Genomic DNA, 26,926 nt, shown 5'->3' on the forward strand with positions numbered 1-26,926 from the left:
CTCTCTAAAACTATGCATGCCAAATTTTATTCTGATACTACAGTGCATTTTCAGTGGAAAATAACAGTGTGTTCTGACTAGTAATCTATTGCACCCCTCATTTTAAGGGGAAGGAGGCAAGACACATGACAAAAATCATAGAGTGAAATAGCTGGAAGTCCATCCACTGGGAAAGGCTGGATGGCAGAACCACTGTGCAATGCTGCTGTAAAGAAATGCAAAGTAAGTATTATTTTACTTTTTATGATTCTTCATAAAAGTTTCTTTTTTATTTGAAAGCACTGGTGTAGGATAATTTATTCTTAGAGGTTTACATTGTTCAGAAATCACACTGGGCAGCCTTAGACTTGAATAAAAATTTGTTCAGACATTAGAAGACTCTGTAAGCGGGTGCAGAAGAAAGAATCTTGGAACTATTTGAAGCCCAATTGTGCATTAGGAAATGCAGGCAAAGACACTGAACAGTGGCAACAGTTCATTGTAAAATTCAATATTTTTGATATTTGCTTTCAAAACCCTCTTACTCTTACTTCCCCCATCTTTTCCTTCCATCACTTCAGAGAAATCTCTGATTAAGGGACTCATTACATGCTCCTCAGTCATCCACTTCTCAGATCTCATCTAAACACACGTCACTTGTAAAAGTCAAACCCTTCTTATCCATTGCTATTGTTCATCTCAGATACCATGTCCCATGCAAGATTAAACTAAGTGTATTCCACTAACCTCTTCCAAATGTACTCTACTAGCATATAATCACATCCCTATCTTGTTACCTTCCCTTTCTAAACTATTCCTCCACATTTCCTCTATGGAAATGCCAGCTCCACTTCCATAAAGGTATGTCATCATCTTTTGCAATCACTTTTGTGCTTTCCTCCTCTTTTCCTTTGCCAGTTGTCCAGTTTCCCTAGTCTCCTTATTTCTACATCCTTATTTAAATTTCTGTAAGCTTTATACAATACAAAACAAAAACCACCTCACCACTGACATGCTATCTTCATCAACTACAAACTAACATTACCTACATAGAAAATTCCTTTTGCTATTTCCTGGTTTGCCTCTGCTTGGAAGATTTCACACTGTAGACATATATGGAACAGAGAGAATTCCTTCTTTCTTACTATTTTCCTTATCAAGGATATAATACCATTCAGGAAACAGATTCAGGTTTCCAACCAGAATACATCTAGTATTTTTCCTGTATGATTTAACTGAGCTTCTGAATAACGTTGGTGTACTGTGGACATTACCGTGCAAAAATCAAGTACAAATGATGGTCAAATGAAAACTGATTTAAAAAAAAAAAAAAGTCAACAAGTTTAATTCCAGAGTGTTGATCCCTAGCTGTCAGATTTCCATAGAAAACATTGTAAACAATTTTCAGGTAGCTTTGTAGGAATTTTATATTTTGTCAAAAAAGATAATCAAATTAAGACATTTGAGAGACGCTGCTCTAAAATCATACCAAACCGAAACCAGAATTTTGGAGAAATTTTTGCAGCAATCATATAAGAAAGCAGCCAGTTAGAAATGCCTGCCCAAAACCTACTTCCTTTCCTTCACAACATCTCTACACTGGTCTTAACTAGCATGTCAATTCCTGTAACCCTATATGTAGAGAAAACAGCAGAACAGCCTTGGTTTCACTATAGCTCAAGGAAGACAGGAATGGAAGTTCCCAGTCACTACCCAGCAGCCCAGCACACGACACCTACGTAGTGGAAGGCTGAGACTCAGAATTTCCTCTCGTGCGCTACCTTCCGTAGTACTTTCAGTTTTTCTGGGGTATAATTGTCATGGAAAACACAGGGCTCACCACAGTCCCCAGCACGCTTTGCCTGAATGTGGACGTGAAAAAGGAGCAGTGAAAAAGCTCTTTGCTTCTGTGGCAGCATAAAGCAGGGACAGACTCCAGCACACAGGGTGCCCCAGCTGTGAGAAGACATGGTCCTTGAGACCCCGGTAAGTTTTGCACAGTGCTGTGCTCTATACTACCTGTTCCCATGTGCTACTGGTGTTTTAGGAGGCATATATTTGCCTCTGGGCAAACTATAGTGAGAGCATTTCTGTGCTAGGTATTGCTACTGCAGTGATGGCAGAGTTCAGCCATCGAGAAACATGTAGCCATGCAGAATTTAGTCAAAGTAATTTAACACTATGTTACAGAGAAAGCACATTTAAAATTGTGATGCAGTCTATAAATTCAGTAGTTATTCTGTGTATTATGTCATACTTAGATCGTATGTAATTAATTGTTCCCATCCATAAGGAAGATTATGTGGTGGTGGTGGCTTTATACAATGCTGTTGTGGAGAAATGGAAACAAGAGGTTGATATTTCATGTTGTTGTGGTACATGATTTTTTTTTTTTTCCTCGAGTGGAATAGCAGAAAAGACAGTAATATTGATTTCAATGAATATTCACCAGATGAGATGGTTTCAGTATTGTGCAGGCAGGTTTAAAGTGATGCAGTACACTGAGAAACCCTAAACAAGGAATCAAAGTTCAGCTTTCCAGAGATGTTTGAATTTGCCTTTTGGGGTCAGCCCATCCCAAACTCAGGTGGTGCTCCCCAGAACATTAATAATCAAATTTCAGATACTTGACTCAAAGATAGGTATTTCATCTCAAAGATTTCATTCTCAATCCCTTTTTTTCCCCAAGTTAATTAAAAGACTGAAATAACAACACTGAAATTCAAGAATAACAGAGCATTTGAATTGCAACAAAATACACCTTCTGTTAGCTTACGCAACAGAATAAAAAATACTTTTTGTAAGATCAAAAAAACCAGCAGGTTTTGGTATATTACAAATAAAAACAATTAGAAAGTGAGAGCTCTTATTTTCAGACACATGGGATTTACCATATCCAGAAAATGTGGTTCAGGGGTGCTTTCAGTACAACTTCTGCTAGATCAAAAATGCTATCCTGGTACTTTACAGGGAAATGAATGTTTCTGCTGCAGCAAATAAGATCCAATCCCGCAATGAGATTCTCAGTCTGGTGAATTTAAGCTTTAAGTGGATTGGTAGGGACCTGATGCACATAAGCTGTGCAATCCCTTGAGAAACGATTTTCAAATTAACTAATAAGATATTGCACTACTCACAGCTTATTAGAAAGAAACAGTGAGCAGCAATAGCACATAGCTACTATGCCTGGGATTTAAAAGCTGGATTTAGCTGTCATGTCCATAATTCTTAGTGCATTGGTTATGTAAAGCAGTAGGTGAGAGGAGGGTTTAGTTTCATATTAAGGAAAGTAAAAAGGCTCTACGGAATGTAATTGCAGGATTAGTAAAATGTATAAGGCAGCTTTGCTCCACTACTTACATATCAAGGCAATTTATGGAAATCCTCATATAGAAAACGTCAATAATTGAAAATGAGATTCAGAAACAACTTGCTCTTAAATTAAAGGACAAGCAATATATTTTTTCATGTTAAAATATTATGTGTAGAGAAGAAACTGGTAAATTTTCACAAGATACTTTAAAGGTTATCTCCCCGAGGAAAAGGAATAAGATACGAGAGCTTCTTGACCAATATCTCTGCAAGTTTCCAGATATCCAAATGATAGTCTACATGCTCATGGGATCTCTATGCATGAGAACATTTTGACAATAATTACCATTCATCCTGAGGTGGAAAGGTAAGGGTAAAGGGACAGAGCAAGCAAATGCCTTGAGAATAACCTGGTGGAGGTAGCATCACAGTAGGTGGACAACACTTAAGAACAGAGAAACTATAAAGACATGTTTTGACTCATCTTGTCTGTTGGAGGGTTCTCAATGAACCTAGCTGGACAGAGAAACTCAAATGATTAGAATTAAGGACAGAAACTGTCAAGTTTGGTAATGATATGTACAAACCTGAGCACAGAAAATGAGGTTATCATAAAAACAATCTTTAGCAAAACTGCCACCTCAAAACTAGAATGGCACAAAAATTTGAGATTGATTGCACGCCAGAATGCATCAGTGAAGGCTACCAAGGTAGCAGCTAAATTTAGGATAAAGAAGTACTAAGGGAGCGAATTACAGGACAAAAGAAGTAAAAGTCATTGACTTTAGTCTCATAGAAATGTCATGTACTGGTGGAACAAGCAATCTAGTTGTATGTGATTGCAAAAAGGGGCAATTCAAAATAAAATATAAAACCATTACAGAGGACTGAAGTGAAAGTGCTTTTCTTGAAATACATATAAAGCCAGTGACTACTGCTTTCTAATTTGTGAAACCAATTTCAGAACCTTCCCACTGAAGGAGAAGTTGTTACCATCTCTTTTAATATAGATGACCTTCTAGAGGAGCTGAAAATGTAATAAATGCATAAACAGTTCACTTGAAAATGAAGGTTATTAATATAATTATTTGATGTTTGACATGTAAGTAAGGCCCTCTGGTTTCAACCTTCAGCTGCAATCACCATGGAGTTAGATTACCCTTTGTCACACAGCCATCCTTGCACAAGCCGTTGCACAACTTCTCTCCTGTCCTAAGGAGACACAGATCAGCCTTGCTGCCACATCCCATTAGGAGCAGAGCTGATAAAATGTACTGGGATTCCAAGGTGACATAGCTTCTTTTATTACGTTTGTCACAATATTGATTAGATTAGGTCTGAGTTCTTCTTTGGCCTGCTACTGACCCATCACATCCCCTGGGAAATTCTGGAGAGTAGGAAACAGAATTGAAAATGACTGGAACAATAGAGATGGTTATAGCTCATGGGACTCACAGAGAAGTGACAAGTGCTGATTTTTACTAACTGCATTCTAATCCATTAAACCCAAACTTGATGACTAAATATTACATTATCTTCTTCACAGTAGTTAGCCTTTGGGAGCTTAATAGCATAAAAAGAACACATCAAATATTTTTATTTCTTTCACTGGAGTAAGTAACAACATGGTCAAAGTGCTGCCTAGCTCATTTCACCCACCAAAAATTTAAAGAGTAAACAAAGAGCAGGTAGGTTTGCTCTCTGTGGAGCCTTATATCAACTGTCTTCTGCAGTATGTTTAGTTTTAGATATTGCACTCATGCAGGATAGCTGATGACGTTTCAAGTCAGAGAACTGTGGAACTGAGCCATATGGCATTCAGCTAATCGTAGCGGTTAATAGCTAAAGACCCCATACCTGTTTTTAGGTTTTCAACAGGCTTTACTTATTGGCATTACACACTTCTAATATAATACATGCTCTTCACTGATGTAGCCTTTGTATGTGACAGATTTGACAGTTCTGAAGGCACAAAGGACTACTCTGAATTGCTAAATATGTTTTTTGATTTAGACAGAACGGAGTCTAGAGATTTTTTTTTTTTCCCCCTTTTTAAGTATAAGGTCATTTTTTCCTCTTTCACACATGGGCTACTTTACAAATACCATCAGTAGGCACATCTGAAATACAAAAAGCCTGAGCAATAAGTTCAGTAAATGTCACTCCTTTTCCCTACGCCTTTACCTCCCACGTATAACCACCCACTCCTCTGACAGCACCAAAACTATGGTTTGATTTTTCCATTCTTCCAAGTGTTCCCTCCCCCTCCTTATCTTCACATAGCTTTGCAAAATACAACAGCTAAGCATCCTATTGGTAAAATAAACATTCCTACTCATGGTAGGGAAATTGTAGTACATCTGTCACACTCAGGAACACCACCTGAGACAAGATGACACACACTATGATAGCCTGGGAACCACAAGCTCTCATGAAACATTAGCTTCCAAATTTGCTTCTTGTATGCTTTGAAGGATAAAGCAACATGAAGCAGAACAAGAATTGTGTATTTCCTTCCAGTTTAGCATAACAGAGCACTGCATCTAGATCCTGTATTTATTTTATTTCCATTGGAGTAGAAAAACCATATCAAGAAAGAAAGAAAAAAAAAAAAAAAAAAGAAATCTGGGATTTTCTTCTACATAAAATTACCTAAATGAACATATAAAAATATACATTCCAGGTTGCTACTTTGATCCTTTTCACAACTGCTAAACTTTCTCCAAAATTAAGTCCAAGAAATTCTTTCACCCTGTTCTTAAACTGGTCATGCTTTTTTTCACTCAGAAAAAAGGAGTAGAGTTTCTCTTACTATAATCCTAGCTTTTTTTTTTAATAGAAACTTTTTGTATGTTACTGAAAGATTTGACAGGGTAATTAATGTTCCATTGAAAGAGACTTTAAAAATTGAGGAGGAGCAGGGAAAGAACAATAACTGATTACGGATTCAGTTTAATTAAACTTACCTTAAATACACTCCAGGATTTGAGAGCATATTTGACTTAAATTGAAAGAGATTCATCTAGCCCGTAAAGATTACTCCAAGCTCCAAGAAACTCAAACAATGTATCTTCATGCTTTGCAGAATCTTGCCTGTAGGTTATTACTGTGCAGACTTCAATTAAGATTCAATAACAGCTTTTACATCCAAGAACTATGGTTTGAGAACGTGAAAGAACTGATCTTCTGAGGACTGCCTGGAATAGTAGATCAATTTTTTATGCTTTAAGGGCTGAAATTTTGGGGAGAGGTTTCAGCCAGAATTAGAAGATTCTTCCTTGGAAGGGTACAGTTCATTTGCTAAAGAAAAATGTTTAGAAGATCTTTTCCTGAATTGTCAAACAATATTCTCTAATTATGTTACACTTACGCCCTTGCTCATACCATTAAAATAGAAGTGGTACAACAGCTGCACCCATCACACATTATAAAATAAGGAAATCCTGAGCACAGACCAAAAGGAAAAAGTGACCATTCCTCAATATCATAATATACAATTAAAAAAAATTAAATAGGTATTTTTATTGCACACAGATATTTTTGTTTTAAACACAGCCATTTATTTTTGCCCAGAATAGATCACACAAATCTAAGAGGACATTTGTCTTGAAAGTCTTCATTCATATGAACATGGGAAGCACCTTTCCTTCCTCTAAGAAACGACTATGCAGCATGCATCCGTGGAGAAAATAACTTTTGACAAGTTTTAAATGGCTTTAATGCTTTAAGGTCAAAGATTATCGCACACTCTACTTGGCCTTGCCCCACTTCTTCGTTCCTATCTCTTCATCCTCTTTTCTGCATTCCCTCCTTACACGTACTACTTTCCCAGCTCATCCGAGTCTCCCGCTGTTCCCCCCAGCACATACCTGCTCTCTGCCTTGTTCCCTTCTCCATACTAATCTGGTCATGCAGCCCAGCTGTCTTTTGTAGCATTCTTAATTACATTCCTCTCCTGTCAATTGCTGGCCTCTTCATTACCACTGCTGGGTTTGGTTACCAGGAATAGGATTTATCCCCATTCCCTGCTTTCCTTCACCCCCAATCATCTTCTGGTCTAAATGAAAAGGCACACTAGACCTGCACACACAAGCCTTTACAAATCTCCAGCTCTGTCACCTGGTAGTTTGTAACCCAGAAAGAAGAAACATTAGCTGAAGGCTGAAAGTTCTTGCAGTGTGTTGATCACAGACTGCAACAGAAACGGACTTGACGTAGCTGGTTTTGTTTGATCGTTTCTAATGTCTCTTTCCACTACAAGAACAGAAAGCTAAGACATCCTAAAGCTGGCTCTCAGTTGCATGAGTTTGCTACTTTGTAGACGTCAGAAGGAAGCCACGAAAAGAGGGTGGAGATACAAAAAGCAATGTCACTCTTTTGGACCATGCACAGCTTGCTTGTGCTGGGGTGCTTTCCTCCCCCTGGTGACTCTTTCAGCCAGAGAGTCTAAGGTATAAATGTGTCCCCTGCCCGCACTCCCTTCTCACCTGCAGAGAAAGAGCTTGCAAGTCAAGTTTGAAGAGTACTGCAGAGCATGAAAAAAGAAGTGCACAGGAACCCACGTCTTTGAAATTGCTGACATTTTGGAGGATGAAAGAAGCTTGAAATCTCCAGGGCTCCAGCCTCACAGGCACTAAAACAAACCAAAAACCAATCCCTTACAAAGAAAAGAAATAGAAGAAGGAGAAAAACTGCCTATCTCTGTATTTAGAAGTTCATATATCTAAGCCCCTTGAGGAAGGAAATAGGTTAGGAAACTGACAGTGAAAAATAACAGATTGAAAATAAGCCTGATTTTCTGATATAAGTTTTAATTCTTTTTTTAAAATGAGAAGCAGGTCTCAAAATGAAATAAAAATAATGTGCAAAAGCAATACCAATATAATTTAGCCACCAAAGAGCAAGGAGTTAGGAAAATACAGGCTAGGAATAGTCTGGCCAAAATTTCATTTGCTTTCAGGGACTATACATGATTATCATCAGCAATAGGCATCCCATTACAGTTTTTGCCACCAAGCAATAACGGAAATGAACTTTACTTCTTTTTTTCATGCAAGTAATAGGCTGTCTTACAACACAAGAGTAACTGAATCCCAAAACTGGTACTATAAGTCTCTCAGTAATACATGCAACCATTTTAGCCAAACTGGATTTTTGAGAACAAACTAGAATAGCCGTAACACGTCGAGGGTAGCATTATTTATCTCATATGCTATGATGTCTGCAGAGGTGAGGTAAGCTGAATAAAATCTATCGCAAGCTTTGATAATCATTTGAAATGCAAAGAGTAAGTCTGTACTACTTGCAGAGAAGGGAGATGGGCAAGTTAGGATAGCAAAGCAGCAGCCGAATGCAATAAGCTGAGGTGGGGTACAACGAGACCCCAGTTATCTCTGCATTGTGCCCAGGTCCCTGGGAGCCGCAGAGACTATGGACAAATTAGAGCAATTGTCAGGTTTCTCTGACTCGTGCTCTGGAGCATCCATATGTGTTTCAGGACTACAAACCAGATGACAGTACTGAATGCTTCCAAATTATAACCAGAATCTAGTTTGGACACACTATTTTATATTACCTTCTGCCACATCTTTTGACCTTGCTTTTGCCACAGAAAAAAAGCTCTGAAAACAGTGTTTGCATACTTAAATGAGAGAAGGAGGCAGTACCCCCTTATGTTTTTCATTTCTGAAGGTCTTAAGGGAGGAGTGAGGATGCACAGTAAATAAATAGCTTAAGTTTAAAGAATGAACTGTAAGCAACTAAAGCTTTGCCTCTTGCAAAACTATAGTCAGTGTGATTAATGGTTCAGGAATTATATTAAAGTGCAATAGCTTTCCCTGTAGACTAGTTATACCCAGGAGAAGAGAGTCTCTGCTTTGAATGTGAACATGAAATTTGATTTGCGTATTCCAAAGAAATAAATAATAATCTCTTAATTTAGATAGATCTCTCTACAAAAGCAGCATCTTCCCATTTTGATCACAAATTGAATGAGAAAAAAGTAAATAAAGAAGTCAGGCTGAGTGCACGAAAGAAAGGGAGACTCTGCATGAAGCAGTCCTCTCTTGTAATTAATAATAACAAATTGATGGGCATTACATCTGCGCAGCACCTTCCAGTATCATGACTTAGAACTGCATGGTGAAAGCTGTACGCGCTACTAACAGCTTCTTTCTTAAAGGGTTGTTTGTGCTAATGGAAACTTGTCAGCGGGCTGTGTGAAGAAGGATTTAGAGCTTCAGTTACTGCTGGGGAAAGATAACATCTCAGAAACTTTTGGGGTTGCAGATTTCACCCTAACTACTTGGTACTTTCTCACCATTCAGACCAAGCAACAACAATCAGGCATTTGAGGACTGACCTTAATTTTTAGGGAACAGACTCTAGCAGGCTACTGACTTCTTAAAGGATGCAGGAAAATCCATAAAAATGAAGATTAAACACAGAGTACACACAGGCACGGATGTAAATCAGCACTAAACCAGTGCTCCAGGCAGAGGTGGCCTTACCAGGCTCCCCATCTTGCCGGTGGCTGGGTAAGGCAGGCTGGCTCTTCCCGAAGGCTGCCTTTCCCACTCTGTTCCCATGACAGCAAGCTCATATTTCACCACGAGTTTAGCAACTCTTTTCTGCGCCATAGTCACTGATTAATGCCCTGACCCTTGACTTGGTTAACCTCAGCAGTAAGAAAACAGAAGGCTCGCAGCCCCAAATTTTAAACTGGTTTAAGGACGGACCTTCCTGTGTGGCAAAAGGTGGGACTTGCAGAGTTGTTTGTGTGAATAAACACAGGCATTTTTTACCCCCCTTAGCCTTTTCTGAAATTTGGTAGCAATAGAAAAGTAGGCAGGCAACTGTTCCAACACAACCTTAAATAATTCAAAGGATCACATTCTTTGCCTACCTGAAAATCCAAAGCAGGCCATGTAACAGTAAACAAGCTTTTAGTTGATTCTAAAATAATAAGAATATGGAAGATAGATGACAGTAAGATTTAATTTAGTTTCTGTTGGGCAGAATTTAAAAGAGCTTGAATGTTCCTCTTTTAGAAAACTGAAATAGGAACACAAGTTTTAAATAAACTTCTTCTGGGCACAGCTGCAGGGAAGGGTTCATGATCGAGCAGTCCTTGAAATGCTTTCATGCCATTTGCTATGGGCGCAGTGCAGTTTTAATCACTGCAAGGAGCTTCAGCTATGCCTAGGAGTTCTGTTCTTCATGGTGAGCCCAACTGAAAAAACCCTGAAAAAAGCAGGTCATTTTACCACGGGGGCTTGAACAATCCCTGCGCTTCCAGAGAGGGGAAGCCAAGCAAGGCTACAAAATTGAAGTCAAATGTTCAGATGACACCTGGAGCTTGGGAAGAAGGAGGTGGTGACTGGTGAAAGGTCCAGGCCACCCGGGCTCTCCTTCCAGCCCCACGATTCACCTAGTGCGTGACCCAGGCCAGCTACTTCCACTTCTGCCTTCCTCAGTTTCCCCACACGCAACACAGAGAGGCCAGGGACTGCAGCCAGGATGCCTCCTTGCTGCCTGGTTGCGGCACAGCTGCACAATGGGGCCTCAAGGCACTCCTGCAGTGCATGCACACACGCACAAATCCATCGGTGATAAGCGTGTTGTGAGAATTAACCTGGAGTTTCAGTGGCTTGTTTGAAGTACAAGGGAATACTAGCTACGTTTCAAAGCAATGCTAGCACCAAGCAATGAGAGAGGAGGAGCTTTATGCTCTAAAAGCTTTCATTTCTTAATTTTTCAAAGGGCAGAGAGTAGCAAGTAGGACTGTGAGGCTGCACAGCTGGCTGGGAAGCGCTGGGGCGCGAGGCTCAGCGGGGAGGCTGAGCTCCCCAGGCAGGTGAGAAGAGCACAGCAGCTGCCCCGGGAGCCTGGTTACAGCAGCAGTCGGAGGTCGCAGCCCAAGCGCAGTCCGGGCAGGCAGCAGCTCCCTTCCCTGATTTGAAATGATGGTAAGGAGAGAAATGCTTGCTAGTATAAAAACAAGGCTGGAGAGCAGAAGTGAACGCTTCCTCTCTGCTCCATAGGCTGCTACAGAGCATGCCAGCAGGCACTGCCGCTGAACAGCTGAAAGAGTAGGCACAGGCAGTAGCACAAATATGTAGCCTTAAGGATATTCACCACTGACATCAGGAACAGCCGATGGGCTGTTTGCGTGCCAGTGACCGAGTCACAACAAACTGGCACTCTGGCAGATTTTACAGTCACTTGCCGCAGTGATGTGCTTTGTAATACACCTGCATTTTAAACTTACCGCTACAGTACTACTGACCTCCACATGGGATACCTTCATCCCTATGTTCTGATCCAATTATATTCAATCCTCAATTAAGTTACTTTAGGCATGAAAAAAATAACTGGGAAAGGAGAAAAGAGAAATGTAGTTGGTCATGCCTATAATCTTACAGTTAGATCTGTAATTCCAATCACAAATTATTCTTTTACATGATTGTCAGGCAGAGAAAGCTACCGCCAGTACTTCATACCCTGGTTTTGAGCACTCACAATATCTATTTAAATTAGCAAGCAATCAGCACCCACAGCAATTAACATCACATACACAGTACTCCAGTCGTGCATTCTCTAGTCGTTCTTTTCTCCCATGGAAATCTTTATTGCACAGGGCTTCTTTTGACAAGTTATCTCTTTTTTTTTATTCAAGAACTCTAGGTACTTTTCACTCAGATTTTCAGTTTCAGTTAGTCGCTATATTCTTGAGGTGTATGTACTATCAACATAAAATAACAAACAGAGCTCAACAATCAAAATTTATTTCCTCTTTCTTATGTATTATGACTTTTTCTCCTGATTCCACCAGGGAAATTAACAGAAAACTTTTCACTATCAGTTATGCATTAAAAGAAGAAGATAACTCTTGAAGTGGAATGGGTCTAAAGACCAACATAAGTCTGAATTTGGCCATTCAATCTGATTTTTGGCCAATTCAGTCTCAATTTTGGCCATAACTGTTTGCATATTATAATGAGAACTGAAACTGCCTGATGTCAAAGCCACTATCAAAACCTAAACCAATGCTCAGCTACACTGAATCTATAAAGTATGCATTTCGTATCAATTCCCATTCCTTTTCAATTCACATTCCCACACACAAAGCATCTTCCCCCATACTTGTCACAAGCAAAGACATTTATATTTACATATGTGATCATAGCAGGAGTGCTACCAAAACATTTGTCCCTGGACCGAAGTATGATATATATGAGACCATCCATAAAACATCGACTGAATGTTTGTTCTGTGCAAGCTTGGGACCCATCTGATAGCACTCACATATGATGTCTTTCCTCACTGGTTTATTCTCTCATTGACAGGAACTATTCTTTTAACATTATAGACGTAGCATAGATACAGACAGAGTAAAAAACTCATTTTTGAAGTAATGACAAAGAATGCCTTTCTATTTCTGACAACACGTGGAATGAAAATATACAATTTCTGATGTGGTGGAGTGTTGAGGTCATATTAATATTTATGATATAGAAATAGTGCAAAAAAATCAGCTAATAAAATCTCCCAAACCAAGCAGGTATCATGCTAGGTTAATGAGGTTTTCACCAAACCTGAGCTAAGTTTCAGGAGCTACGGATGATTTTAGCATCTTAGGTGGTAATGTAGTTTTGGACCAAAAGAGAGAACAGCAGCTGTTCCAGTGAAGCTTTGCATTTGAATTTCCAGGGTTCATTCTAACCCCTATAAACTCAAAACAAAACTCAGTTGGTGTGAACTGAAACAAGAGGTTTGAGTGAAAAAACTGTAAATGGAAACCACTGAGCCTGAGACTCAAAATCAATGTTTGGACCTGCACTGTGCACATGCCTGGCAAGCCTGACAAATATTAGTTTTCCTTGCATATAGTTCTAAGCCAAACTAATTTTTTCACTGAAACCAAGAGTTTGCGGGCCAGGGAAAGGAGGGAATTAATTTGAAATGGCATCTCTTAATGAGCAAATAAAGACCAGGAACCTCAGGATCTACTCATGCAGGAGCAGGGAAATTACCTTTGCATATTTAGTTTTCAAGAGATGAAGGAGAAAAAGAGAGAAATGGAACTGTGGCCGCAGCAGGGGAAATTTATGAGAAACGCAAGTCCTGTGGTTCAGGCAGCTTCAGAGAATGCTGAAAGATTTCAGAAGGTGAACAGATTCCTTTCTCATTAATGAAGGGCCCCTGACTCTAGATCCGCTGAACTCACTCTGAGTGGAAGGCTATTCAGCTCTCTCCTTTGATTGAAAGCATGAGCCTGTTACTTACGAGCTCTTGGTAGCTTTCCTTTTAATAGGAAGTTGGGGGAAGGGGGAAGAAGGCTGAAGGAGGGGAAGGAAAAGATGGGTAGCAAAAAACGCTGGTAGCTGAACATGTGTCTTCAAGGGATTTGCAGGACAGGCCTTCAGGGAAAGGTTAAAAGCTTACAAGGTAAGTGATGCCGTTTCTGGGCTGATTTTTCTTTCCTTGTTGTTCACCAACATGTTAAGAAAACTTCTCTGCATCTTCAATCCACCCTTACCCTCCTACTTTCTCATAGTCTTACCAAATTATTTATTCTGCTAGCATGAAACTAAAAAAATTGCTGATTTTCAATTTTTTTCTGGTGGATATCAGCTGTATTTGAATAATGGTAAAAAAATACTAAATAAACAAAATCCTGGCCATCTTCACTGCTGCAACAGGGAACATGCAGCTTGCTGTTCTAAATTGTACACAGCCGCGAGCTCTCATCAGACATTGTGTGGGCTTGAAATGTTCTTTTAGTCCTTTGCAGCTGAAAGCTGAACACAGATTATCACTAAAAAGATATGAAAGATGATGTTGGGACATTTGCCATAACTACACAGGAACACTCCTCAAAGCAATCAGAAATGTGAGCAGATTACTTAGCTAGCTCAGGTTTGAGGACTGTATTGCCAGCGAGCTGTTGCTGTTAAAGGTTACCTTGTTATATGAAAGAAAAAAAAAAAAAAAAGATGAAAAATACACTTGAAAGAAATCCACACATATTACAAATGCCCATGATAGGTACTCGCTTGTAGGCAAAGGGCAACACAGCAACAGTGTGTCTAAGCCTTGACATGTACTTTAAAGGGACAGAATCTAAACTCCTGTTCAAATAATTTGGGCCTATATAATAAGTACCTTTAGTGAATTTTAAGATATTTAAGCATAAAAAAGCTTATATAAAAAAAATGTGAAATATCATTATAATTATTATAGCAGCAGTGTAAATGCACTTCCTTTGTAATGTGAATTGCAAAATACCAAATTTTAAAGACCTGATTGATTGTCTTAAAAGATAGAATATTTTTAGTAGTTGAATTCGTATTTAAATCTTTCAAAAGCAACGTAGCTACAGAAAATGCTTTAAACTAACACATTTGTACCCAAATCTGTTGAAGCAAAAAGGCTTCAGCTGTTTCAGTGTTTGGACCAATCCACAGCTGTAACTTCTGGGAATGGCTGTTCTATTCCTCAAAGGCAAACTCCAGATTATTTTATCCCACTGCAACATTCCAGACCACTTCTCAGACCAGAGCTCGCACACCCAACTGAGGGTACAATTTTATTTGTATTCAAAACACTCAGGCATGAATTTACCTGTAAGCTCCCCAGTTAGTACAGAACAGTGCGCGCACTAACTTACAGCATCCTCTTAGACATGACTTTCAAATAAAATCCAAACTATTAACTACTGGAGCTCTCTGGCTATACAGATGCATGCATGTTCAGGATATAGCCCAAAGTCTGATAAAACCCAAGATGACACCTCATTTACATAAACGCAAACAATATCACAGAAAAGTTAGAGCTATCACCTTCAAAACTATACTTGGGAGCATTTGAGCATAATGGACTTGTTAAACATCCTTCCTTTTTAACTACTTCATCATTTCAAAAATTAATTGCAAAAGAACTCATTTTGGTCAAAATACAAAACCAAAGTACTAAAAAGGAATAAATAAACCCACCTAATAACTACTTTCTAAAGACAAACAGGTGACTTTTAAGTAAACTCCCTGACTGCCCAACAGGAATGCTATAAATCATTCTTTGGGAGGGAGATTTATTTTTTTTTTTTTTTAAATCAACATCATCTACTATTTATTCATCAACAACATGAAAAGAAAAACTGAAAGGTGCAGAAAAGAACTGTGATCTATTTACAAAGCAAGGGACTAGATTTTCAGTTATAGGTACTTGCTGGTATCTATGGATGCCTGAATCCAGTTCAAACTGTATTTTGCTAGTTTTCATCTGTTGCCAAGGAAGATATATCAACCATTTGCAGTCTGTAATAACTTTGGTTATCTTCTAAACTGAGCAGAGATCTTGGTAGGAAACTGAACAGGCAACTTCAAGATAAATCTGAGTACTACCTATGTGTATTGACTTGAGCTGTAACTTCAGTGCTGTAATATTTGGCGTGCTATGATCTTGATTCAGTGGAGCTCCTAGGTGTGTAGAATAACAGTCACTTTGACCGAGAGAGTATATCCAGACTTAAAAAAAAAAAAGGCAAAAAATTAAAGATTTTGCTAATGCTAGGCATGTTAATGAGACAATTTGTAACTACATTTAAAACACAAAATACATGCAGAATCTGACTTTAAAAGTCAAGCGTATCATCACAATATAGAGGAAGGGATTTTAAGGAAAAACAGTAATAAAAAAAGATGAGGCCATTTAGCTCAGTAATGAAAACAGTGACTTGTGATTGTAGAAAAAAGTAGTATGGCTTATTGCAAATTATACAGTAAAGCACTTCAGTGTTTAACATGTTAATCTCCCAAAAAACATTTTTCATCATTTCATACACTGTAAATGTCTGTAAGCATATAGAGGCTGTTTGTAACTGCATCTAGCTTGCAGGGAGAAAAAGCACTGTAACATTTGTGTGGTTGCATGAAGGTTTAAATAACTGTAGTTATTATGGGATATTTGCAAAAATTCAAACAGGAATTAGGCACATGATGTACTTGAGCCTTTGCGAGTTTCCTTCATTTAATGTGAAACAGAGTCAAAGCAAAGCAGTTCAAGCAGCGGTCTTTAGCCCAGATCTAAACCCTGCTCTCCCCATCCTCATTAAAGTCTCAGATACTCGGCATATCTTCTATTCCTGCAGGAGAACCCATGCGTCTTGCTACATTCTCAGTTTCTTAGGAAACGGGTGTCATATCAAGCCATAAACTTACTGTGCATCAAAGGCTAATTCAGCAAAGCAGGACCTTGCATGCTGCATCCTCCCAAGCAGTACTCAATGAGATTACCCAGCAAATCCCACTACTTGAACAGCAAGCATCTTCTGATTCTCACTGCGCACCTTACCAGTTTCACCTGAATTTGGGTTGTGTTTGGAGGGGGAAAGGAGGAAACAGGTATGAGTAGAAGAAAAGCAGATAAAGGATACCTAGGATACCTGGAAGTGTTGACGATTTTTGCATAACAGTCTTGCAGCACCAAAGGGAAAGGAGTGATTAGGTAACACTGAAAATCAACCTTTACTTGGGGCTTTATCTAAAACCTACTGAAGTCACTTAGATGAGTTCAGTTGCCTCCAATGAGTTTTGTACTAAGACCCAGATCTGCAGCAATGGACATAATAACCTACGGCACCTCTTCTATAAGGTCATTATGAATTCATCATCATTTATTTTTGAAAGAAGAATGGGGAATCTCCCAATATCACTAGAAAAACAATATTTCCTCGCTCTTTAAAACACACACATACATATACCACAAGAACAATGCTGACTTGATGCTCTTTGATGTGTGAACGTATAAGACAATTGGAGACATTCCAATTATCTCCAGTTCAAAGTTAGGCCAAAATTAGAAGCAGTTATGAATAATGTATTAGGTTTTAGTAGAAACAGCAATGCTGAGCAGAATAAAGATGAAAGTTTAGCTTAGCTGTGAATACGTGAAACAGGTAAGCAACACTGCTGCCTTAAACAGACACGTTGGAATTGCACATCCTCAGAAGTTCAATTAACAAAACATATGTCAAAACAGAGTTTTGTGACAGCTTATAAATTGCTTTCAGATACAATTCTGATGTTTTCAGGATAATATTAGAAGCCGAAGCTTTTTGTGAAACTTCATTATGAGGCCTTTTAGAAAAAATAACCATGTCAAAACCCTTGTCATTTGACTGGGAACCAACTCCTAGGCTACTATGGTAAAAAATGCATCTTGGAAGGTTCATTAGCCAACACACAGGTCAACATCCTAGCCCAGATCCTCAAAGGGTGCTAAGCAGTCTATTTCCATTCATTTCAGAAAACTTACCAATTTTCTGAAAATCTAGCATTTTAATTAAGGAATAAACAACTTCCAGGCAGTAATGCTTCTAGTTCGATAAGCTATTCTTGCTCAGATGTCCATGTTATTTTCCAGATAAAGATGTCCAGTGGGTGTTCCACCATTGCCATATATTCCTGCAATTCTACTTTACTTTGTAGATTTTGCAAAAAAGATTGGATCTCAGAAGATAATCATGATAGTGCAGATTGTAAGAACAAGATACATACGTACGGCGGCTACTTTGGTTTTTGCACTCTTATCAGAGACCTGTTTTCCATTATTTACCTTGTCTTTTGATAGTTCTTTGTAACCCTGGGCAACCCGAAGTAAGATTTTCTGGTTAGGCAATGGCTGGCACTTAGGGTTAATACCTTGTTATTGACAGTTTTGACAAGGGTGACCGACAACAGGCCAGAGATGATTTTTCCTGGTTGGTGCCAGGAAGTTATCTGTACTGTTATTTACAGATCCCCTTGTTGAAATCCCGTGTTGCATTCCTCCACTGACTTCAGTTTAAGTTTGCTAATATTTTGCAAACCATAAAAATGAAGTGACTACATAAAACAATATTCTCTAGATTTTTAGTAGCAGTAAACAAGCTTTAGCAGCACCAAAAACTGTATCACTCAATAGACTCACTGGGAACTACAAAACAGTAAAGCACACATTTCAACAAATTCATAGAACATCTGTTATGAAAGTTAATTAATGTACTAGCTATTATGAATTATCATCTTCTACATCATGCAATGCTAGGGCAATCCTAGGCTTTTATTTACTTCAGAAAATAACTACCAATAAAAAGCATTAGCATATACAGCGCTTTTCACCTTTTGTTTTAAAATTACAATTCCATTTCCTAGAATCAACTGCTCCACTTGAACAAACCTTCTTTACTTCAACAGATGTAGGTGCAAGAGGGGGTAGGCATTTGACTTCATCTACCAAGGGCATACAGCAGCATTGTGCTCAACTTACAACAGAGGCATTTAAAATGCCAACACTTTAGTGCCTCTATAGTCTCAAATTTCTCCTGCACCACCCAATTTTTATGCCAGTGAAACAGCAGACCTGATAAGAAACACGGAAGTAGGAACAATGTGATTTTTCCCCTTTTCTGGACTGGTCTTGCACAAAGTAGAATATGAGAAGAAATTTCTCAGCCTACTTAGCTCAGCGATGTGATGCAGACTGGTGTGTAATCATGGGAGAATAATAACATAAAATGATAGAATATAGTGTCTCCAGTTACGTAGAGAACTCTCCTGATTAATGTACATCTATAAAACATTTACGTTGGAAACACACACTAAAGCATTTTTAAATCTCACTGATTAAAATTAGGCTAGACTTCACTAATGAATTTGAAAAGATAGTTATTTAAGTAACTTAATGCATTTGCAACACTTCATGTGAACCAAGCTGTATTTTTTACTTCAGGATTAGGCTGCCTGATTTCCTTTTAGTTAAATCTATAGCACAACTAACTCCCAGTGGGATGTCTTGTAAATTTAGGATTTCTAGCTCATCTTTGCCATGCACATGTTCTGTGGGAGCTGCTAATGAGAAAAGAGGAAATTATAAAGTGCTCGTAAGGAATTAGCCTCCCACACAAGAAAAAAAAAAAATCCAATTTTCAGTGAACATTCTCAAATTATCAATCAGCACTGCAACACTGTTAAGTCATTACTATTAAATGGCTGCACTTGAAGGCAAGGCACTTTGAAGTTATTTTCCTGCATATAGATCTTACAGAAATGTAAGAGTACTACCTGATCAAAACTCCCATATAATTAGGAAAATTAAGGGCATTATGAATAGACTGACCAGGAAATCTGCCATGCCATGGAAAGCTTTTACTTCTAAACCACGAGCTCAAATCTCACTCAGACAGTAGGTAACTGTGGATCAGTTCAGGACACATAGGAGCACCAGCGAGGGATGGGGAAAGGGGGGAATTGCTTTCACTCATGCTATCCAAAGTAATTGAAATCTTTCTTTTTGTTACATGTTTTAAGTATTATGTACTATATGCGTGTGTATATATGAGCGTGAGCTTTATGTAACATTTTACATATATAGTGATGCCAGTTTGTTTCGAAAGTTTACAGAGAGAAAGCTAGATAACAGAGTTGACTATATTTTGCTGAAGAAGTGGAGGCCACTCTTCTGACCACCACTTAATAATTCTTCGTTACTTTTATTTTTATTGCAGCCATTTCTTACAGACAGCTACCTGTTTCACAAACCCAGCCTATCTCCCTATAGCTTCTCTCCACAGATATACCTACAGTCTGGACCCATTTCTATCTTGTCCAGCTCTAGAGAAAAAAGGAAAGCAGGAAATAGAGCAAAAATAGCATCAACCATAGGAGCACTCTGTGAATTCTTCGCAGATTACAGACTTCTGAGCTATAGTTCCAAAAATCTTTCACCAACATGACTATTTATTTTAGGGAGCTTTGGCATCCCCACACAAATGAAAATAATAATAATTAAAAAAAAAAATAAATCTCCAAACCTGAGCTAAGAGTAAAACAGCCTTTGGAGCTAAGAGTAAAACAGGCTTTGCCCATTGTATGCACACCTTTTGCAGACCCAAGAACCTAGTCTAATGGGGAACAAAAGTGAGCACCAGAAGGAACAAGCTTCCCCTGGGGAAACAATATCAGCTTTAAGCTTCCCACATGTTCATGCCTGGGGAATCCCCTTTGAAGTTGCTAGCTGACGTGACATCTGTTTCATGCCACTGGAGCGAGGCAAACAGCAGCAGTAAGGTTGAAACCCAGACACATCGGAACATACAGGGCTCTTGAATTCACTATATTTTTTTTTTTATACTGTTTGATTCTCCTGGTGAGAAGGGGGGAAGAATTGTAACATTTAAGTAAAGTAATAAAACAGTCTCCCTAAATGATCTTTCATATTGGCACAATGAACTCGAAAAAGGCAGAGAAAAGGGTGACAAATTCAATAATTATTATCCTACTGACATCGAAATAACTAAGTGTTCAAAAAAAAATATATTCAAATGGAAATTATTGAAACTTGGTATCCTGTGATATAGCTAGCTTTCAGATGACTGCCAGTCCTAAATGGCAAAGCCAAACAGGTTCAAGGCGCACACTGTTTTTTCATCATCAGTTATTTGAATTGTGACTTGATCAATACAGAGCACAGGGAAAATAAAAGTTCCAGGAAAACACTAGATCTTTTTTATTTGTAGTCCACTTACATTTATTTCCTTATACAGATATTGTCATAAAGGGTTGGGCCAAAGTAGCTCAGTCATGTTAATGCTTTGACTGATTTATGTCAAGATGCTTTAGCAAAACAGAAACTAAGTAATTGTTCAGTTAATTTCCCTAGCATACAGGTAGCTGTATTCCCCTCCCCGCCCCCCCCCCCCCCCGGACATTTATACATATATAGCAGGAGGTTTGTTCACGTGCAGATTAGTCCTCAGCTTAATCCAATGCAAATCTGACCGTATAGGGTCATCATATTTTAGTGTTTCATGTTCAATAGTTTATGCTTGGATAGTCTGAGGCTGTGTCCTAGGATATATAAGATAGGATAAATATACATATATATGAGACAATATCGTATATTCTGTACTACTCAGCATCAACTCAATATATGTTTCTTTATTCGCTGTGTTTGTAATATGATAGTGCAAGTCCTTCCCAAGCAGCTCAAACTATGCTGAAACACACTGTAGCTGATAGTCTCATCTATACACACATTTCAAGTAGGCTTGGGGGCTCATCCATCTGTTCGTTAGCTCTTGTTATTCATCAAAATGCTTTCTCAAAAATAAGTTAATTTTTGAATACTTAATTTGGTGACAACTTCTTGCTAAAATTAAACCATATTTAACTTTATTTTACCAATATTTCTCCATATCTTTTGCTCAAGATATTAAGACTATCACACCTTGATTCTATTCCAAATAAAGTCATTAGAATTAAACCAGCAGCTGTTAACTGCCCTGTAAACTGAGCACATTTTGGCCCACTTTAAAACTTCTCTAATAATTGCTGCTGAACTTCCTGGCTGCGTCAGTAAAAAGAATCCAAGCAATAGATGTGTACAGGAACTGAATTACTTGCAGTAATTCAGGTAAGACAGATACATCGCACATTTAATAGAAATTTTTTTGTATACTAGTACAGCTGCAAGTGAGTTACTGCAAATGAGCTCATCAGCCCAGCATTTCTCGCCATCAGCTGTAAAATAAAATTTGTAAAACCAAAGAGATTGAAAACAGGAGGGAAAAAAAAAAAAAAAAATTGATCCCATCACCGACCTTAATGAATCTTCCAAAATACCCATGGGAATGCTAACAATGTTGCTGTCATAGTTTCTGCTAAGGCAAACAGAAGGTTGACTAGTCAGACTGGCAATTTTGATCTGCTAATTGTGATGCCCTGAAGCTTATAACACTAAAAATAAACTTCTTTTTTGTTGAGCTGGTTACAAGAAATAGCAACCCACGTGCATTTACAAAAATACCATATCAAGAAGATTGACATCAGCAGACATGCAGATTTTTCTTCCCCTGGGCACCAACTTGCTGATGTATGTACATGCTCCCTTCTTGGCATAATTGATTTTCACTTTCTGCACAGTGGCACATTCTTGGAATAGCTGGTGTCGCAGCAAGCATGAATATGCAAGTGAAGGATACGCTAGCTAGGATAAGACCAAAACTCCTTCATCTTGAACCCAAGCTTGAACCCAATTTAAAATAGAATATCAGTTGCTTTTAAATATTCAGCTTAAAAAGACCCTAAAAAAAAAATTAATAAAAAGAGTACCTATTACATTAACATACGTCTGTTCTTCCCGTTATAGTCAAAATCAGACTGAACCACAAAGATTAAAACCATTTTTTATGCTTTTTATGCTTTTTCTGCCTTTTCTTAGAAAACAATACATAAGAAACTGAGCAGACTCTATGATCTCCAGAAAACATATAACATGCATAAGAATGGAACAAATCTACAACTATAGTAGAAGCAGCTGTTCAACTACACCCTGATTGCCTGAATTGTCATTTATGCATGACAAGTTGTAGCAGCTCCTTTAAGCAGAGCAGGCTAAGCCAACTATCTTTTTCTGAGATCTTTTTCTTGCATTCACTCTCCAACTAGCTCTCCTATGCATTTAAATAACCTGAGGTCCTCAGACCCCTGTAAGATGTTTCTCTTGCTACATCATTGATCCAAAGGAGAAGCATCACCCCTTTTTATTTGCCTTTTTTTTTTAAAAAAAATGAAGCTGATTCATCCACACCAATCAATAATACAATAAGGATATCCATGACATATTACAGTGTTGTTTCACAACTGGATGTACCTTAAATCTCAATTAGCAGGCAAGACAATTCCTAAAAACTACAGAATTCTAAGACTGGAGCATCTATGAAAATCAGGAACCAAACTCACTACTAGTAAACTTCTTCAAGCAGCTGTGCCAAAATAACCATTAAAATCTCAGTCACTAATTAATGGCCACACACCAGTATCATAGGCAACTTGTGTCAGATTATGTTAAATCTCCCATTTTGGCAGAGGCACAAAAAACTGGGGATTAGCACCATGTCCTCTCTAAATCCTGGGGAAGAGCTTTCCTTTCAATCCAAGGGGGAGCTACAGTACTAAGCATCAGTGAAAAATCAGTTTCACACTGCTCAGCAAAGAGTTATTCTCAATGGTGTCACAGGGCTGACCTTATGCCAGTGAAAACATAGTTTGCTCCACAGATAGGTAACTGAATTTTCACTAGTTTTCCCTTTCAGGTAGAACTGAAAACAGACAGACATCGGGATGAACCACATCTTAAGTTGTTCTTATATTTTCAGCTTGGTTTGCTCTGAAAATTGCTGGATATCTCAGGGGTAGAGCTGGTCACGACCTCTTCAGCAAAACATTTTAAAAATGGAAAATGCCATTTTCAAACTACAACATTCATTGGCTCTGACGAAACTATTATGTGAACAGATTTATCATGTCCCAGGTCAGAGAGAAAGACAAAGCCATGGTCAATAATAACCACAGATTGATGGTTAGAGCGTTCAACCTCACTTCAGTCTCAAGCTTAAAAAGCTTTGCTCAGTTCAGAACCATGATTTGAAACTCTTTTCTCCCACTCCCATCTGCTGCCAAGTTATTAATGTGCCATCAAGTTATTCTGCAGCATGAATCTCTGAAATTTAGAAATCTTCAAATTCATCTAAAAGTGGTTTGAGAACAGCTTTCAAATCTTAAAATCCGTATGCAACAAGGAAATCTTGAACATCTGTGCAGCCCTACAAATAAGACCAAAACCTTTATGTTCCCTAAAGTCATTCACCCAAGGCTTTGAAGCTCTACCTACATTCTACTCCTTAGATTATAAATTCTTACAAATGGTCCATATTAGCTTGTGTCCATGCAAAAGCCCCTTCTGAGGCCACTGTTGTTACTGCTTGTAGAGTTTAATGGCGTTTCCTGGACAAATTCCTTATTTCAGGTCCAGATAAAATGGTTCAGTCTATAACCAAGGCCATCAATCAATAAAAACCATGAATATAATGTGCATTTTTAATTCACCACTCTTTTTCATGTTCCAAATGACAATATTAGACTATATGCCTTAAAGCCTTCCAAAATGCAAGAACCAGAATATACTGCTAGAACTATACTTGAAAAGGCGACGGGAATACAAAACAGTTTCGGGAATCATACTGCTCTGTGGGTATAATGTACTACTGGAACAGAATATAACAAGCAAATATCAACGGCGCCCTATGCCCTGGCCACTTTCAAGGTCCATAGATCTCTGGGTAACAGTTCAGACTCAACCTCAGCTTAAGAAACAAGGCTATGCACTGAACCCAGTTGTGCTTCAAAGACCAAAGTGGTGTGCTATATTCATCCTCCTGTGTACATAAAAGGGTGGGAACCAACAGATGAAGACTTGATCCTTTTTTTTTATTTATTTAATTAACACTACGAAGAACGCCATACACAATTCAGTCCACTTCCCATGCCGCCTCATCTGGTTTTGTCCCACTTTGCTTCCTTCACTGCAGATACTGGGGCTTTAAATCACGTTGACATACTCTGTTAAATGAAACCAAACGTTAATAATAACTAGATCTGGGTGGAAGGTGACCAACAAGTGACTTGAGTAGCTTGACAATAAAAGCTCCAAAGACAGCATTTCTAGGGGAGTCCCTTTATACTTGAGGTTATAGCCACAGATGAGCATTAATGACATGTGTAATTACTTGCTTTTCTTAAGCACAGTTACATTTTAACTATACACACAGGCAGATTTGAGTAAGTTGTTTCCAAAATGTTGTTTCCTAAGATCAGTGGAAAAAACTCGTGTTTCTTCTTCCCCGACTCTCACATCTAACTTTATAATCTTCACTCTCCAATCAATTTCTCCTTCACTTTCACCCATTTTTCTTTGCTAATATTCCTTAATTTTACCAAGTTATTGACCAGCAACTTTCCACTTAAGAGGAGATGTAACTGTGCTAGGAAATTGTATTCACACACAGTAAAGCAAAAAACTTATTGTCCAAATATAAAAGCATACAAAGTAAGCACAACAGTGTGAAAACATCCTTATCAACATCTCACAGACGAATTCTGAGGCACAGTGGGATTAAACAATTTGTCCAGCAAGTCTGTAGCACAGGCAGGCATAGAACCCAAATACTGCAAATGCCAATCCAGTTCATTAATAATAAGATAATAGAACATGTTATGCTGATGTTAGCCTGTATAAGAGAGGCTGAAGCAACCTTCAAGATTGAGGCAGTCATGGCGTGGCTGCTGCTGACTCACTCTGCAGCGAGATACTGCTCTGACCAGCTGGATTGAGCCACAGCAGTGTTGGCTCAAAAGCAAGCTACTGAGCAAGTACAGGCTCTGCTGATTAAACTTGCTCTAGGGTCCACCCACCAGTAACATGAGGCAATGCCTAAAGAAAACATCTTCAAAATGCAAGCAATTTGCTGAGGAATGGAACTTACAGAACTTACATAACTACAAAAACAATTAGACCTTAGAGAGTTTCTGTATCGACAGATTTCAAGATTCAGAATATAGATAGCTAAAGGTCATCATCCACACTTTACAGAAAGATAAGTGGAAATAAAAGGACAACATGATTCATCTGTTACATGCTATATGAGCTGAATTTAGGTCTTCAGCTTCTCTAAGTTATAAAAACTACCTTTCCAACAACATTGCAAGACAACACAATACAGTGCCCCCAAAACTAACCACCATGTATGCTAGAAAAGGAAAAAAATATATCTCCCTGAACTTCCATTCTCTAACACACACCCCAACATTTATATACACATACGTAAGTATGCATATAAACAAGAATATAGACACACATACACACACCTCTTGATGTATATATACAAAAAAATCTAAACAGAATCTGCTGGACTGCAGAATAGACAAGTACAGAAAAACACTGATATGGTGCCAACGAGTACAACATAAGGAAATATAGAGAACATGATAAGTGTCGGCCATTTGTCTCCACATATATTACTTTGGATTTTATCCAACTATGGCAAGAATCAGCTCCTATGCAATCTGTACTCTGGGGAAGAAGTACGGTCCGTCAGCTATTCCAGACCTTGGTAGAAACCTCATGATGCCTATAGACCTCAGGCAGCCTATAGACCAGAGTACAAATACTTGACTCTCAGAGAAAAGAGAGTGTGACTAGATAGTATAGTTTTCCTTAATTCTATTAGAACTTTTCGGAAGTCCTACACTTTTTAGTTCTAATGACAGGATGGATTTAATTTCTGATGTCAAAAAAACCCAAAAACCCAAACAAACAAAAAGATCAGGGATGGTTTTTACAACAGATTGAGTCTGTGACTAGAGCTCAATTAACTATGTATGTTTTGCCAAGATTAACGGACGTATACTTCTACAAGTCTTGACAAATATTTGAGTAAGGTGGAAAAACAGACTAGCACAGAATCAGAATGAGATCTGATACTTGTTTTTCATGCGTACTTATTTGCAGGCTTGCTGGTGTTGTTCTTAGCATTAGATGAGTTATTAAAAGATGTTCATAGATTCAGAAAGAAATATTATCGTATTTATTATACAGCGTTAGCCTATGAATTCCTACCTCCTCCTTTCAATAACCTTTTATAAAGATCTTAAAGATGTCTGAATAAGACTTAACAAAACTTATCCCTCACTCTCCTCTAGCATTACGCACTAATGTCCTAACGTGATACTGCAGCAGGTCAGACCGCTGGATTCAA

At 38.3% G+C, this 26,926-nt stretch overlaps 1 protein-coding gene across 1 annotated transcript in view; it reads left to right on the forward strand.

Moving 5' to 3' along the window:
- The window catches only part of RASGEF1A (RasGEF domain family member 1A), a 179,947-nt gene that overhangs the window by 123,067 nt on the left and 29,954 nt on the right, over positions 1–26,926 (forward strand). Inside the window, exon 2 of the mRNA XM_087766873.1 lies at positions 108–222. Within this exon, the coding sequence (XP_087622999.1) occupies positions 181–222 (42 nt within the window). The 5' untranslated portion in view covers positions 108–180. The remainder of the gene's footprint in view (positions 1–107; positions 223–26,926) is intronic.

This window comes from Nipponia nippon, unplaced genomic scaffold, assembly GCF_047370975.1.
Source record: "Nipponia nippon isolate SJK-2023a ecotype South Korea unplaced genomic scaffold, ASM4737097v1 scaffold_3, whole genome shotgun sequence".
Taxonomy (NCBI): domain Eukaryota; kingdom Metazoa; phylum Chordata; class Aves; order Pelecaniformes; family Threskiornithidae; genus Nipponia; species Nipponia nippon.